Raw genomic sequence first — 17,003 nt, forward strand, 5'->3', positions numbered from 1 at the left:
TGTATGTATGTATGTATGTATGTATGTATGTAGTTGAGCTCATTTCTATAGGCAGTTTTGTATACCGTGCTTTTCACTTGACATCAGTATTACTCTGTGTCATTCAAAGTTCTTTATAAAAATGTTTAACGACATGGGAAACTCAAGTAAAAAAAAAAAAAGTAAAGTGACATACGAGATACCCTGTTTATTTAAGTGGGAAATACACAATATATAATCATAGAAGGCTGACTGAAAGGAAATGCACTATGGGATTCACAGTGGTTATTTCTGGTTTGTGAGATCACAAACAGCTTCAGTTTCCTTTATATTTTTCTGTATTTCCCTTCAGTTAACCTGGATTACTTTTTTTTTTTTTTAAGATTTTATTTATTTATTTGACAGAGATAGAGACAGCCAGCGAGAGAGGAAACACAAGCAGGGGGAGTGGGAGAGGAAGAAGCAGGCTCATAGCAGAGGAGCCTGATGTGGGGTTTGATCCCACAATGCCGGGATCACGCCCTGAGCCGAAGGCAGACGCTTAACCGCTATGCCACCCAGGCGCCCCAACCTGGATTACTTTTATAATCCAGAGGAAAACAAAAATGTCTTTAATTTTTAAATCTAAGAGGTTTTTTTCCCTTCTCTCGTTCTATCTGAACGCTTTGCTGGTTGCATAGTATTCTTACGTAGACGTTTTCATAATTTACCAGTAGTTACTGTGTTTTTAATGCATATTTTACTACCATTTAATGTTAGTATATTTTACCATATCATTTCTTATGATTTCTTTAGCCAGTCCCTTATTAAACACACATGGCTGTTTAAATTTTGAGTTTTATGAAAAATATGAACAACTTCACTAACATTTACTCCTTTTCCTTTTGCTAGAATCCTGATTGAAAGGAGCTGTTGTCTGTTATTGAGTGTTTCCTCCTTTTCCGAGTAGGTTTTGCAGCCACCCTGGATGATGACAAACCTTGGTACTCTATCTTTCCCATTGACAATGAGGAGCTGGTGTATGGACGCTGGGAGGACAATATCATCTGGGATGCTCAGGCCATGCCCCGGCTGTTGGAGCCTCCTGTTTTGACACTTGATCCCAATGATGAGAACCTCATTTTGGGTATGGTATTGGCAGGGACCAGTGTTTCTTCTCCGTAATTGACAGCTTGGTGCTAATGTCAAGGGACGGGGAAATCAGAAGGGTTGGGAAGGTCAAGACTAGAAGCTTCTCAGGGATGCCTGGCTGGCTTATTCAGTGGAGCAGGTGACTCTTGATCTCAGGGTCGTGAGTTCCAGCCTCACATTGGGTGTGGAGCCTACTTTAAAAAATAAGAAACTGAAAGACTAGAACTTCTAGGTAGCAGTTGAGAGAGCAGAGTTGTGGCTGTTAGTTTCTAGTATTTGTGTTTTGCTTAGGGAAAACTCCTAATGTAGGAATATTGAAAAGTAGTACCTTTGAGATTTCAGGAGTGCAGTTTTTTGGTTAGAGGGAATCACCTACTAGAAGTGGTCTGGGTTGGGATGAAAGATCTGGTTAGGAAGCACAAAGGTATCTGTAGGAAAGGTGAAGCTTCAGGGATAGTATCTCCAGAGTGACTTTTGTTTCATCCTTAGAAATTCCTGATGAGAAGGAAGAGGCCACCTCCAACTCCCCTTCCAAGGAGAGTAAGAAGGAATCATCTCTGAAGAAGAGTCGAATTCTGTTAGGGAAAACGGGGGTCATCAAGGAGGAACCACAGCAGGTCTGCCCAGGGAAAAGGGACTTAGGCTGTTTAGAAGAACAGAGAAAGATAATGGAGAAGGGTAGTCTAAGGTTTATTTGATGTCTGTTTGATGTTCCATCATTAGAACATGTCTCAGCCGGAAGTGAAAGATCCATGGAATCTCTCCAATGATGAATATTACTACCCCAAGCAGCAGGGTCTTCGAGGCACCTTTGGAGGAAATATTATCCAGGTAAAAGCATTTTTTTCTGTGATGGATGGGAACCACTGCCTTGTTTTGATGGAGGATATGGGTAACTCTTGCCTAGGCTGGAGTTAGTATTTAATTTGAACCCTGTATTTCTTGTCTTAGCACTCGATTCCTGCTGTGGAATTACGCCAGCCCTTCTTTCCTACCCATATGGGGCCCATCAAACTTCGGCAGTTCCATCGCCCACCTCTAAAGAAATACTCCTTCGGGGCACTCTCTCAGCCAGGTCCCCACTCAGTCCAGCCCTTGCTAAAACACATCAAAAAGAAGGCTAAGGTATGACTGAATTCTGGTTAGGAAAAAAAACAGTTGTAAAAGACACTGGAGTACAAATTGGGGAAATGGACTTGATATTAGATGATATTCGGAAATTACTTTTTTCTCAGATGTGATAGAATGTTATTGTAGTTATTTAGGAGAATGTCCTTATTCTTAGGGGATGCATGTGGAAATACTTAAGGGTGAAGTGTCATGATGACTGTAGCTTTCAGAAATGATTCAGGGGGCGCCTGGGTGGTTCAGTCGGTTGAGCATCTGCCTTCGTCTCAGGTTATGATCCCCAGGTTCTGGGATCGAGCCCCACATCGGCCTCCCTGCTCAAGGGGGAGCCTGCTTCTCCCTCTGCCTGCTGCTCCCCCGCTTGTGCGTGCGCCTTCTCTTTCTCTCTCAAATAAAAAATCTTTGAAAAAATGATGCAGCAAAATCTATAGAGACAATTTTAGATAAAACAAGGTAAAATATGAAGTTATATCTAGGTGGTGGGATAGTAAGTATTCATAGTTTCAACTTCATGGTTGAAAATTTTTGCAATGAAGTTTAAAAAAAGGGGAGGCAAAATCATTTTTGGTGTCATTGTCTCAGAATGAACAGCATCAGTTTGTAGTTCTTGTCCTGTCAGGAATTGAACTGTATTCTCTTTGTTCTGGTCAGATGAGAGAACAAGAGAGACAAGCTTCTGGTGGTGGAGAGATGTTTTTTATGCGCACACCTCAGGACCTTACAGGCAAAGATGGAGATCTTATTCTTGCAGAATACAGTGAGGAAAATGGACCATTAATGATGCAGGTTGGCATGGCAACCAAGATAAAAAACTACTATAAGCGGGTGAGTCTCAGAATAACTTTTGCTACTAATATAGTTATAATTACATATCCAGCAATAGTCTGCGAACATATATTTTGTCTTTGTTATGCTGTAAATTTCTTGGGAGAAAGAAATGGTATCCTTTTTGTAGTTAGTAACATTAGTAAAATGCTATGCTCAAGGAGTATTTTGTGTAGGCTTATTGATTCTGTTCAGTGGTAGTAACTGGGTCTTCTGTGTTCCTTCTAGAAACCTGGAAAAGATCCCGGAGCCCCAGATTGTAAATACGGAGAAACTGTTTACTGCCATACATCTCCCTTCCTGGGCTCTCTCCATCCTGGCCAATTACTGCAGGTGAGGGATTCTTTCCTGTTAACTCTTTCTTAAGGAACTTGACAGGTGAGGAGCTAGTCAGCCCAGAAAGAACCAATTCTAGTTGATTGAGGTACTACTTATATACCAAGTATGGGGAGGATCAGTATAATCCCCAAATGATTCTAATCCCCAAATTTTCTTTTGATCTTTTTGGTAAAACTGGCTCCTAATAATGTTATTTGTAAACTGAATTTGAAGTAGTTTTTAGAAAACACACATTGGTCCAGAAACACCTGGGTGGTATACGGAAGTCAATCTGGTCTGGATTAATTACTGTAGTTAGTTAATGAGTATTTAATTTCTATCTGCAGAATTGGTATGTTTTCATTGTGTTAGTCATGGTCATTTTGAGGTATTAAAGCACACCTGAACCATGCCATTTACAGTCCTTGGCCATAGTAAAGTGTTTCCCGCCCCACCCCCTTTTGTTCTGATTTGTGTAGAGAGGCCCTCTGGCAACTTAGCTTTTACATGTTTTGTTAAAGAGAAGTACAGAGGTGCACAAATGATGTGAGGACATCTCTAGCACTCTGCTACCTTGTTTTTTGTCCTCCATTTCTCTTGGTAGTCTTAACCACTTTTCCTCGTCTTAATAGCTAGTGTATTCTATTACTATTGCTAATTCTCCCAAAGCATCTTTAGACTGTTCCTGGCCTTCCTCTCCCTATAACTTTCTGTTGACATTTTCTACCAATCCCTCCCTTTCTTTTGTGGCTACCTTTATAGTCTCTTAAAGATCCTCTTTTATCAGGGCACCTGGGTGGCTCAGTTGGTTAAGTGTCTGCCTTCGGCTCAGGTCATGATCCCAGGGTCCTGGGATCGAGCCCCACATTGCATCAGGCTCCCTGCCCAGTGGGGAGCCCACTTCTCCCTCTCCCTCTGCTGCTCCCCCTGCTTGTGCTTTCTCTCGCTCGCTCTCCCACTGTCATACATAAATAAAATCTTTAAAAAAATCGTCTTTTATCTTTTATAATTCTGTTTTTCTCCCCATTTCACATTTAAAGTTCCCCCCCCATACTTACAATTTTCTATCTGCATCCATATATTAAAGATTTTCTCTCTTCCTGATTTTCTGAGAAGTTTTTCCTTTGAATCACAGGCTTGATTGGTCCTCATCTGGCTGATACTTAAGCAAGCTCAAATGTTTCTGTCCTGTATGTTTAGTCTGTCTTTTCTAGCACACTTTCTCCCCCATTAGTTTTTGGTTTTATCATTTTATTTACTTTACAAATGTTTTGATCTTACTTATATTCTGTCAGGAGCTATGCTGGGGCCTAGGGTAGTAATATAGTACTTGTTAGTTTATAAAGTGATCTTTCTATATAATCATAGCAGTCCTGCAAGGTATAGGCATTTTAAAGTATCTCTGTTTTATGGATGAGGACAGTTAAGCTCAGAGATATTAAATAACTAATCTGACATCATACAGTGAGTAGCACAGTCAGTGTCATCTGAATCCAAATCCTGTAGCTTCCCTACTACTGACTCTTAAAGATAGCCAGTGGGTAAAAAATTACTTTCTAATCCTGTTTGACGTTCCGTATTCCAATTTGTTTATATTATTGGATAGGTTTTAGATGGCATTATGGGGATAGAGTGCAAACAAGCTTGATTTCCCTTTCTCATTAGTTGACTAAATTTCCTAGGGTTTCTCTGTATATAATTTTTGTGTTTTTACTTTTGTTAGGCATTTGAGAACAATCTTTTTCGTGCCCCAATTTATCTTCATAAGATGCCAGAAACTGACTTCCTTATCATTCGGACAAGACAAGGTTACTATATTCGGGAATTAGTGGATATTTTTGTGGTCGGCCAGCAGTGCCCCTTGTTTGAAGTTCCTGGGCCCAACTCCAAAAGGGCTAATACACATATTCGAGACTTTCTTCAGGTAAGAATGACAGAACAGGGAGGTGGGTCAGGATGCACCTAATGGGATTGTGGATTTGGGGGCACATCAGGAAAGATAAAATACATAGGGGCTTAGCAGGGGAAGGAGCCCGGCGAGCACTTTTGTCCTCTCTTTTGCCAAATGAAAAACATTTGGTTTGTTGGGCAGGTTTTTATTTACCGCCTCTTCTGGAAGAGTAAGGATCGGCCACGGCGGATCCGAATGGAAGATATAAAAAAAGCGTTTCCTTCTCACTCAGAAAGTAGCATCCGGAAGAGGCTAAAGCTCTGCGCTGACTTCAAACGCACAGGTCATTAGTTGTGACTCATTATTTGTTCTGTCTCTTTCCAGGAAAGGAATTACGGCTTTCAGTGAAAGGCTAAAAGCATACTGCTCACATATTTAGAAATTGAGAGTCATTAAAAGAAGGAAATAGTAAATCTTCTAATTAACGGAGGTTCTGATTGCTTTTTGATTCGTGCCTGCCAGGAAATTCATTGTATGTTGTGTGTCACGAGGTGTAGGAAACCTGGCAGCAGGGTTTTTTTTCGGCAGTCAGGCTAACTGTACCTAGACCTTCTGGGACATTGCTTGGTTCAGTCTCGGTTTGTTCTCGTTGCTGTCAGTGGAAGGGCCTTTGGAATTCAGAATGGTCTCCTTTTCTCTACTTTTTCTAGGGATGGACTCAAACTGGTGGGTGTTGAAGTCTGATTTTCGTTTACCGACTGAAGAGGAGATCAGAGCTATGGTGTCTCCAGAGCAGTGCTGTGCTTATTATAGCATGATAGCTGCAGAGCAGCGGCTGAAGGTGAACACCTTCCTGCCAGGCGCTGCCTGTGCCTGTGGGTTTGTTTCAGAGAAATGGGGGTGAAGACTGTTCTTGCGGTCTTAGAAATGGTTACTAGATTATTAACCGGTTGCTTAAAAATTCAAGCTCTGAAGTACTCTGTTGGTTCTGAGGAAAACTACAGTGTAGCTAAGTATCAGTGGGAAGGCTTAATGGGGACTTAGGGCATATTGTTTCATCCATTTTGGTGGTGACTTTAATCTTCGTTCTTTACAAGACGGGTGTAAACGGGGCAAATACTTCTCGGTTGTTTTCCGTAGCCTTCCAGGTGGGCAGGGATGATGGTGCTGGACATGTGCTTTAGAGAAGCACAATATCCTTCTCAGGCCCAAACAGGAAAGCTCTAGCTGGGGTGAGCTGGCACAGCTAGACCACTGAGTTAGAGTCAGCAGTAATGAGCATCTCTACTTAGCTTCCTTTACAGGCCTTAACTATCCATACATCAGCTGGCAAATTCCCTGAAATGTGAAGTATCTTCTGATAGCCTAAGGATGTAGAACGGTGACAGAGACAGTGAAGACTTTACAGAATCCATTCTCTATGCAAAAATGTACTTTGATACTCTGTACTTGGTACTTAGTGAAACTTGTACTTGGTGTTTTCCAGTGTATTGATTGGTTCATGCTTAGATTTGTGCTCTTTCAGGATGCTGGCTATGGTGAGAAATCCTTTTTTGCTCCAGAAGAAGAAAATGAGGAAGATTTCCAGATGAAGATTGATGATGAGGTAAGGCTTTACACTAATTTTTTAAAGCTAATTATTAGCACGCATGTGCACACGCTTGGGGGCTGGGGGGCAGGCAGAGGGCGAGAATCTCAAGTAGACTCTGCCCTGAGCGCAGAGCCCAGTGTGGGGCTCAGTGTCACAACCCTGAGATCATGACCTGAGCTGAAATCAAGAGTTGGATGCTCAGCTGACTGAGCTGCCCAGATGCCCTGGTTTTATGCTAATTTTTATGAGTACATCCCATTTATCCATTGTTATTTTTTTCCATTTATCCTTCTTAAAAAAAAAAAAAAAACAACTTTATTGAGGTAAGATTGACATACCATAAACAGCACGTATTTAAAGTGTACTATTTGATATGTTGTGATGTATGTTCATACTTGTGAATCCTTGTATCAAGATAGTGACTATATCTGTCACCCCCAAAAGTTCTTTGTACCCCTTTGGAATTCCTTTCTCCTGTCTCCTCCCTTCACTCCACCCTCCTTGTGCCCTGACAACCACTGATGCTTTCTGTCACTATAGATGAGTTCACATTTTCTAGAATTTTAGGTAAACGGACTCATACAGTATGTACTCTTTCTTTTTTTAATTGTGGTAAAATACACAACAAAATTTGCCATCTTAACCTTTAAGTGTACAATTTGGTAATGTTAGGTATGTTCACATTGTTATATAACCATTTTCCAGAACTCTTTTCATCTTGCAAAACTGAAACTCTCTTACCTATTAAATGACGAGCCCCCATTCCTTCCTCCCCCAGCCTCTGCAACCACCATTCTACTGTCTCAATGAATTTTACTACTCTAGCTACTTCCCCTAAGTGGAATTATACAATATTGTTTTTATGTGACTGGTTTATTTTATCCAGCATGATATCCTCAAAGTTCACACATGTTGTAGCATATATCAGAATTTCCTTCCTTTTTAAGGCTGAATAACATCCCACTGTGTGTATATACCACATTTTGTTTATCCATTCATCCACTGATGGACATTTGGGTTGCTTCCACCTCTTGCTATTGTGAATAGTGCTACTGGGAACGTGGATGTGCAAGTATCTCTTCAAGATTGTTTTCTTTTGCATATATACCCAGAAGTGGATTACTGGATCACATGGTAGTTCTGTTTTTGGTGTTTTGAGCAACCTCCATACTTAACGTTCTTCAAAGCAGCTGCAGCATTTTACGTTCCTATCAGTGGTATATAAGAATTTCAATTTCTCCACACTCTCGCCAACACTTGTTATTATTTTTTTGATAGTAGCCATCCTAATGGTTGTGATGTGGTATCTCATTGTGATTTTGATTTGCATTTCCCTAATGATTAGTGATGTTGAGCCATCTTTTCATGTACTTATTGGACATTTGTATATCTTCTTCTGAGAAAGGTCTGTTCAAGTCCTTTGCCCATTTTTGAATTGGGTTGTTTGGTTTTTGTTGTTGAGTCGTAGGAGTTCTTTATAAATTCTGGATATCAATCTCTCATCAGATACGTGCTGTGCAAGTATTTTCTCCCATAAGTTGCCTTTTTATTCTGTTGTGTCCTTTGATGCAGAAAAGTTTTTAATTGAGATATAGTCCACTGTATCTAATTTTACTTTTGTTGCTTGTGGTTCCATATCAAGAAATCATTGCAAATCCAGTGTCATGGTTTTTCTTGTATGTTTTCTTTTAAGAGTTTTATATTTTAAATTCTTATATCTGGGTCTTTGATCCATTGTGAGTTAATTTTTATATATGGTATAAGGTAAAGGTTGAGCTTTGTTATTTTGCATGTGGATATTCTATTTCCAGGACCATTTGTTGAAAGTATGTATTCTTTCTTGTCTGTCTTCTTTCACCCTGTAATTATGTTGAGATTCATCCAGGTTATTGATCATTTGTTCTTTTGTATTGCCACATAGCACTCCATAATGTGGATATACCACAGTTTAGCTAATCACCCATCAAAAGACATTTTGGTTGTTCCCAGTTTTTGGCTATTATGAATAAAGCTGCTGTCAATATTCATGTATAAATCTTTGGACACGTTTCCTTTTTTCTTCGGTAAATACCTAAAAGGAGAATTACTGGGTCATATGGTAATTCTGTTACCCTTTTCTTTTAAAATTTTATTTATTTGAGAGAGAACACAAATGGGGGGTGGGAGGGGAGAGGGAGAAGCAGACTCCCCGCTGAGCAGGGAGCTTGATGTGGGGCTCGATCCCAGGACCCTGGGATCATGATCTGAGCTGAAGGCAGATGCTTAACCAAGTAAGCCATCCAGGTGCCCCTGTTTTAGCTTTGAAGGAACTACTGGACTGTTTTCCACAGTGACTGCATTATTTTTACATTCTTATTAGCAATAAATGAGGGTTCTAGTTTTTCCACATCCTTGTCAACACTTGTTGTTTTTATTATTATTGTTGTTGTTACAGCTCTCCTGTCAGATGTGAAATGGTCTCACGCTGCTGTTTTGATTTGCATTTCCCTAGTGGCTGAGGGTGTTGAGCTTCTTTTCATGTGCTTATCATCCAGACATCTTTGGTCAAGTGTCTGTTCATCTTTTTAGTCTCCTATTTTTAATTGATTCCTTGTTTTTTTCACATTGAGTTTTGAGAGTTCTCTATGTATTCTAGGTCCGACTCCTTTATCAGGTATGTGATTTGCAAAAATTTTCTCCCAGTCTGTGGCTTGTCTTTTAATTGTTTGTTTTAACAGTGTTTTATGAAGAGCAGAATCCAGATTGTCAGTTTTCTCTGTTGTTTGTGGTTTTGGTGTTGTATCTAAGAAATTTTTATCTAACTCAAGGATGCGAAGATTTTCTTCTGTTCTAAAAGTTTTGTTGTTCTAGATCTTACGTTGAGATGCATTTTGAGTTGATTTTTGTATAGGGTGCAAGGTATAGATTAAGGTTCTTTTTCTTACATATGCATGTCCAGTTATTCCAGCACCACTTTTTCAAAAGTTGAATGACCTTTTAAAATTAAAACTGATCATGTAACTTTCTTGCCCAAAGACTTTCTTTGGGTCCTCACTCCTTTTAGAAAGAGCTCTTCACATGATTTATAAGGTGCTGCATGATTTGGGTCTTGTATATAACTCTAACCTTCTTTCATCTCCTGTCACTGTCCATCTTGTACTCTAAGCTCTAAACATACTAACGTTCATTCAATCCCTTCAGTTTCTTTCTGTTGCCCTCCAGGATTTTGCAACTGCTTTTTCCTTTGCCTTGAATGTTTTCTTGCCACTCCTCTACCATCTTACCTTCACCTAGAATTTATATTTCCTTGGAAGCTTACCCTCACTCCCACCATATTGGCTCATTATTCTTCCCGTCTTTATGTACATGAAACACTTTTTACTTTACTATCAATGCACTGATACGCAGTATCAAATTTGGTTGGTTATTTGTCTCTTCCTCACTAATGTGAGGTCCATGAGAAAGTAGTGCCTGGCATGTGGTAGGTGTTCAATAAATATTTGTTAAATCAGTGAATGATTGTAAATGAGGTCAGACAGTGAGTGAAGAAGCAGTGTGGTGGTCTTTTGAGGTTGGAGTGAAGAATGAGTGGATGTCTAAGAATTTCAGAAAGTAAGGATTTTGTCAAATAGATTTCAAGATTGAATCTTGATTAGAGAATTGGCCACTTTTTAGCTAATTGTGTATACTCTTAACTGGTCTGTGTGGACAAGCACTTCCTCTTGTCTTAATTCCCTGATTATTTTGCGGGGTTAAACATTATTCAGGGTCCCAGGAGGGGACAGACATTTTTGACCAAACCAGTGGCAGAAGTAGAATGGACCTGGGGTTAAAACCAGTACCTTGTAAAACGTGCTTACCATTTAATTATAGAATGTACTGGCCATTCTAAAGAAGCCCTTTCAGCAGTTGGGCAGTCAGATGCATCCTCAGTCTGAGCATCACGAGAGAGGGGCAGCACTGTCTTTGAGAACTCTCAGTGTATCCCAAGGGATATGGGGCTGTTCCGCATATTGCTCCTTGTACTGGCTGGGATCTTGATTTCTGTGTACTGTCATAACGTAAGTTCCATAGCGGGGAAGAAGAGTAAGCTGAGTACTGGGCAGGTTTATATGCAACTGTTGATCTTCATGCATAATTTAAGAAAGCATCAAATTGTACATTATTGTAATTATTCCAACCTTCTAAGTATGGCTAGACGTAGAGCAAATGTTTCCCATAGCCCTTAGAATCTTTTTCTGTACCTCAGGTTCGCACTGCTCCTTGGAACACCACAAGGGCTTTCATTGCTGCCATGAAGGGCAAGTGTCTCTTGGAGGTGACTGGGGTGGCAGATCCTACAGGGTGTGGTGAAGGATTCTCCTATGTCAAGATTCCAAACAAACCCACACAGCAGAAGGTAAGACTCTGAAATCTTAGAAACTAACGATCAAGGGAGGAGGAGATGGAGGTTAAGGAGTGGAAGTGAAGGGGCTGGAGGATCTGGAAAACACTTAAGTTGACAGGATGGCTTACATGCCTACTATAAGGAGTTTAGCTTACTGTAATTCTTGCCTGTTTTGTTTTGTGTTTGAGGTAGGATGATAAGGAACCTCAGCCAGTGAAGAAGACAGTGACAGGAACAGATGCAGATCTCCGTCGCCTTTCACTGAAAAATGCCAAGCAGCTTCTACGTAAATTTGGCGTGCCTGAAGAAGAGGTGAGCATGGAGGAGGAGCACTCAAGTCTCCTAGGGGGCTTTGTATGGAGAGGGAAAAGCTAGGAGGCAGATGCAAGGAACTATCTGGATAATTTTGTGATGTACATTGTAGTACACTGGATCTTAGGCAATTTTTCAGGAGTTAGCTTTCCCTAAGCTTTCTGTTTAATTTGCTTTGGGTGATTTTTTTTTTTTTTGGTCTGGCTTTCTAAGTGTGTGCCTTTATTCTTTGAAATCTCTGATGATTTAGGTTGAAATCTCTGATGATTTAGGTGTATGTGTATTTCTCTGTCTCTCTCTCGTAGATTAAAAAGCTGTCCCGCTGGGAAGTGATCGATGTAGTCCGCACGATGTCCACAGAGCAGGCCCGCTCTGGAGAGGGGCCCATGAGTAAATTTGCCCGTGGGTCAAGGTTTTCTGTGGCTGAGCATCAAGAGCGTTACAAAGAGGAATGTCAGCGCATCTTTGACTTACAGAACAAGTGTGTTGTTTTAGTGCTGCAGAAAATCCAGGCTGGAAAGGGGAGGGGTCCCAGACGCTATATTATAATGAAGAGGAGGAGGTCACTTGGTAATGTGACTAGGTGGTCAGGTATCTGAGATTTCAAGGTGGTATCTGTTCATAATCCTGCTAGAACACCTCCTCCTTTCAGAGCAGCTTGGCAAAGGTTTTGCATTGGCAAGAGGTACTCTAGGTTCCATGGCACCTTTTGTAGCCTGTTTGGGCCTAGCAGTTACTGCAGTGGTGATAGGGGACAGTGAGTGTTTTTTCCTGAAGGCTTACTTGTGAGAGGATGGTAACACTCTATTAAAAGTGACCAGCGTGCTGTTTTATTTCTCAGGCTTTCTTTAGGAATTCCGAAACAGTTGCTGTGCTATTTCATATTTCAGACTTGTTGACAAAAGTCGAGGAAAACTTTGTAAAGCTTTTCTGTTAAGGCCCCCATGTCTTAGTGGATTTCAAGTATTCCTTTTTAAGGTTGATTTCCCAATTTCCTACTGTTGACTAAAACCATATTTCTTCAGCTCTTTATACACTTTCATGTTTCCCTTCATCTTGATTTTTGACATCGTTTTTTCTCTTTTCAGAGTTTTGTCATCAACCGAAGTATTATCGACCGACACCGACAGCAGTTCAGCTGAAGACAGTGACTTTGAAGAAATGGGAAAGAATATCGAGAACATGTTGCAGAATAAGAAAACCAGCTCTCAGCTGTCACGTGAGCGGGAGGAGCAGGAGCGGAAGGAACTGCAGCGGATGCTACTGGGTGAGGGTAGTGGCTTCACAGACAAGAAAGAGAAGGATCAGAAAAGTGGGAATAACTGCAGACTGACAACTGAGCCACAGCTGGAGGCAGAAGAAGTAGGAGATGAGTGTAGAAAAGCCCGTAGATGAGGTAGAGAGGTCACTGCAGGCTGGACTGGAGGTGTGTCTTGGGGGCCAGATGGAAGAGATGCTGCCAGTCCACTGCTGCCTCTTGTCAGTGTCAGGCCTGTCCAAGCCAGGGCTGGTGGCGCTTACATCAAGGGGGCTTTCTGGGCATTCATCCTAGAGGCTAAGAGTTTTTAAAACAGATTTCGTGGATAAATTTGAGGGGTTGCTCTTGAACCCTCTGAAATCATATGTAAAATTCTATGCAAATGTGCTTTTTCTGAGAAGATCTGTGACTTTAAGAAGATTCTCAGAGGAGTCCTAGGCCCTAAATAGAGTTAAAAATCACCAGCCGAAAATTGCAGAAGTTGAGAGTGGGGATGATAAAGGCCTGAACTGGTTTGGGATATGGATATTGGGAATGAAAAGAGGTGAAAAATCAAGGTGACTGTAAGATTTCACTCCGGGCTTGCCAGAAAGATGGTGGTACCATTGATTAAAGTAAGAAACGTCAGAGAAAGAAGCAGGTGTGAGAAGGGAAGATGTAATGGGTGGAGTGTGAGGTCCCAACGACACTTGCCAGTAGAGACGTCAAGCAGGCAAATGAAAACTTGAATATAGATACTATGAGAGGGAAGCTAAAGGCTGAAGATGGATATTTAAATGACTGTTCTCACTCCCGGTAGTCTTTTCCTGTTTTCTCCTCTCTATAAAAGCTTTGTGTAATTTTGTGTTCTGACTACTTTGTAAAGATGTGGTAAAGCCTTCCCACTGGGGTGGTCCTAGACCAGCAGTATCCACGTTACAAGGACCTTGTTAGAAATGCAGATTCTCAGGCCTCCCCTCAAACCCTACTGAATTGGAATCTAGTGTAATGAGAAGCCTCAGGTGATTCCTCTTCATTCATGTTCAAGTTTGAGAAGCATACTCTAGGCCCTAAGATTCTGGACTTGTTTCTGTGGTGCCGTTTTCCACCTTGGTGCTTGGGTGCTTTTCTTTAATGTGATCACCCACTACTTGCTACTTGGGCTTTCTTCTTTTCCTATTCAGAGGAATCGGAATACAGCTGCTATTTTTCTTTCCCCTATAACAAACATGTAGTTCTTTGAGTTCCTTTCAGAACTTCTCGTACTTAGAAAAATAGGAACAGTGGCAGTGGTAAAATGAAGTCAGGAAAGGACAGATCAGTGTATTTGGGGGCTGGTGGTGATGATGTTTTCGGAGGAATTGTATGATGCTTTCGGTAGAACCATACCTTTGTGGCCTGTTGAGCTTCGAGGTCTCTGCTCAGCCTCAGGAAAAGGACCGTTTGGATGGGTGGGGAACGGGTGGAAATCTTTTTCTGCCTTGCAGCAGCAGGTTCAGCAGCATCAGGAAACAATCACAGAGATGATGACACAGCTTCTGTGACTAGCCTTAACTCTTCTGCCACCGGCCGTTGTCTCAAGATTTATCGCACATTTCGAGATGAAGAGGGGAAGGAGTACGTTCGCTGTGAGACAGTCCGAAAGCCAGCTGTCATTGATGCCTATGTGCGCATACGAACCACAAAGGATGAGGAATTTATGTGAGTTTGACTCACCGCTGTCCAGTATGATAAGGAGGATGATGAAAGCGGGGGCTAGGGGTGAGGGTAGGTGCTGGTGTTTTAGTGACAGGATTCTGTGCAGCTGGAAGTTGGAAGTCTGTGTTGATTGGGTGCCTTTATGTCTTTGGGTTTGGACAGAGCCAAATCACAGAATTTCAAATTTGTTCCAAGATAAAGGCACGTTTTCATTCCACCTGGGTCCTTTGCATTATGGTTGGTTGGCAGAAATCTCAGGGATGACTCAGGGCGTCTCATTCTGAGGTGCTGCTCTGCACATGGAAGGCTGATGAGTGGGGGAGATGGGAATGCGGGTAGCCCCTTTTATTTCTGTCTGGATGGATTACTTCTGAGGTGTTTAGCTATTGGGACCGTCGTCTTGGTTTAGCTTTGCTTACCGTCCTATGATATTTTTCCCCCTTGCTGTTCAGTCGGAAGTTTGCCCTTTTTGATGAACAGCATCGAGAAGAGATGCGAAAGGAACGGCGGAGGATTCAAGAGCAACTGAGGCGGCTTAAGCGGAACCAGGAAAAGGAGAAGCTTAAGGGTCCTCCTGAGAAGAAGCCCAAAAAAATGAAGGAGCGTCCTGACCTAAAAGTAACTATAATGTGGCGTGGTCATAGCTAACAAGGCAAAGGAAGAAAGCATACCTCTGCCCTTAGCTTTTGGCATCCTCCCTAACTGGGAATGAGGGCAGTGTTGTGGAAAGCTGGTGTGAACTGGTGTGGCTGCTCAGGTGTTATCACTGCTAGTGTGACTGGTACCGACAACCTAATCTGGTGCCATTGGGTGTCATTTTATATTTCATACGTTGGAAATACTTTCTAGGGGTTGAGATAGGCTTCCTTGAGAGATGTTTTTTACGTGTACTTTTGTGTGTGTGTATGTACACGTACACACATCCTTTAAAGATTGTACATATTAAAAGAAGCAACAGGAAAGAGACTTACCAGCACAGGTTGCTTTCCATGTCTGAAGTAGGATTCCAGATATTACAATACAATGTAACTGTAATGTACACCGTGAAATGAGGCCACTGCTGTATGAAATGATAGCTGTCTCATAGTGTGTTGGAGTAAGTGATATAATGCCTGGGTAGCACTTTATAAACTGTAAAGTTATCAGCAGAGGTCATTAAATATTTTCAAGTTTCTTTCTTATATATGATATTCCATAAATATGATACAGTGTTGACCCCATTTTATAGCTGAAACTGAGGTCAGTTGCAAAACTGAGATGGGGACTTGGTATTACTGAGCCTTTTCCTTGGGACCGGAAGTATACCCGTGCTGCCTGCCTGTGCCGCTGAATGCAGCCCTGGGCTTCCGACAGACTTTCTCCTGCATATTTAACATTTTCATACTCTGCAGCTTAAATCGAGAGTGGAAATCCTCTCCCTTTTCTTCCTCGCTTGAGTTTTTAAAAATGTCCAGTCTCTGGATCGCATTTTATTTTTGATGTGTCATTTCCATTCAGGCTCTTTTGTCCAGTGGCTTCTGGTTGAAAGGTGTGTAACAGTTCTGTATGACAGAAGTTCTGCACCTGCCTTATATGTATTTTGTAAAGCCAACATTAGGCTGCCTGTTTACCTCTGACACTTTGATAACTTTTCCTTTTGTAGCTGAAATGCGGGGCTTGTGGTGCCATTGGGCACATGAGGACAAACAAATTCTGCCCCCTCTACTATCAAACAAATGCTCCACCTTCCAACCCTGTTGCCATGACAGAGGAGCAGGAGGAGGAGTTAGAAAAGACAGTCATTCATAATGATAATGAAGAACTTATCAAGGTCGAAGGGACCAAGATTGTCCTGGGGAAACAGCTAATTGAGAGGTAAGGGATAGCAGGTGGGAAGTGCTGTGGAGAGATCCCTTGGAGGTTGATGATATCAAAGGGTGGCAGGGGTGGATGTGATGTGTTCTCTGAAGTGGAACTCAGAGCTTGGGAACTTGGATGGATTTTCCTCAGTAATTGTTGCCAGTAATGACAGTTACGGTCTTTTGTCATAAAGCACTCCTCAGCCTCTACCACTTGCCTTGGGGCATGCGATGTTACTTTTCTGAGTCTCAGTTTCCTTATTTTAACCAAATAAAACCACCCTTTCCAGGGTAGTTATGAAGATAAAATGACAGACTATATAAACATGTAGTATGGTGCCTGGCATATTGTAGGTGCTCTTCCTGTTCTACTTCTGGGCACTCCTCATACTTGTCCCTAATCTCAGAGTGTTCCATAACGGACCATCCCAGAAAGACCAAGGAGACATAAACTGTGCCTATCCCTGTCTCTTGCTCTCTGAGAATTTAATAGATAATCAAGTGGAGAAGTTTTTAAATTAAAAAACATTTTCCCCCTAACCTTTAAGTTTGGAAATTGCAAACCTACAGAAAAGTTGAAAGGTTAATAGAGTATATCATTCCTCTCAAGTCACCAACTTAACGTTCATCACATTTTCCTCTTTATATGTCTAAAACATTTTTTTTTTCTGAACTATTTGGAAATAAGT

General features: G+C 41.4%; 1 protein-coding gene across 3 annotated transcripts in view; it reads left to right on the forward strand.

The window, feature by feature from the left end:
* The window catches only part of TAF1 (TATA-box binding protein associated factor 1), a 69,533-nt gene that overhangs the window by 9,313 nt on the left and 43,217 nt on the right, over positions 1-17,003 (forward strand). For all 3 annotated transcript variants that reach the window (XM_040630904.1, XM_040630899.1, XM_040630907.1), the window contains exons 9-25: positions 929-1,105; positions 1,600-1,727; positions 1,834-1,941; positions 2,062-2,235; positions 2,890-3,063; positions 3,292-3,396; positions 5,105-5,305; positions 5,474-5,615; positions 5,983-6,113; positions 6,798-6,878; positions 11,092-11,241; positions 11,422-11,541; positions 11,847-12,022; positions 12,630-12,808; positions 14,266-14,479; positions 14,929-15,094; positions 16,119-16,330. In XM_040630904.1, coding sequence (XP_040486838.1) covers positions 929-1,105; positions 1,600-1,727; positions 1,834-1,941; positions 2,062-2,235; positions 2,890-3,063; positions 3,292-3,396; positions 5,105-5,305; positions 5,474-5,615; positions 5,983-6,113; positions 6,798-6,878; positions 11,092-11,241; positions 11,422-11,541; positions 11,847-12,022; positions 12,630-12,808; positions 14,266-14,479; positions 14,929-15,094; positions 16,119-16,330 — 2,638 coding nt within the window. The remainder of the gene's footprint in view (positions 1-928; positions 1,106-1,599; positions 1,728-1,833; positions 1,942-2,061; positions 2,236-2,889; positions 3,064-3,291; positions 3,397-5,104; positions 5,306-5,473; positions 5,616-5,982; positions 6,114-6,797; positions 6,879-11,091; positions 11,242-11,421; positions 11,542-11,846; positions 12,023-12,629; positions 12,809-14,265; positions 14,480-14,928; positions 15,095-16,118; positions 16,331-17,003) is intronic.

Source organism: Ursus maritimus (genome assembly GCF_017311325.1).
Source record: "Ursus maritimus isolate PB19 chromosome X unlocalized genomic scaffold, ASM1731132v1 scaffold_X1, whole genome shotgun sequence".
Classification (NCBI taxonomy): Eukaryota; Metazoa; Chordata; class Mammalia; order Carnivora; family Ursidae; genus Ursus; species Ursus maritimus.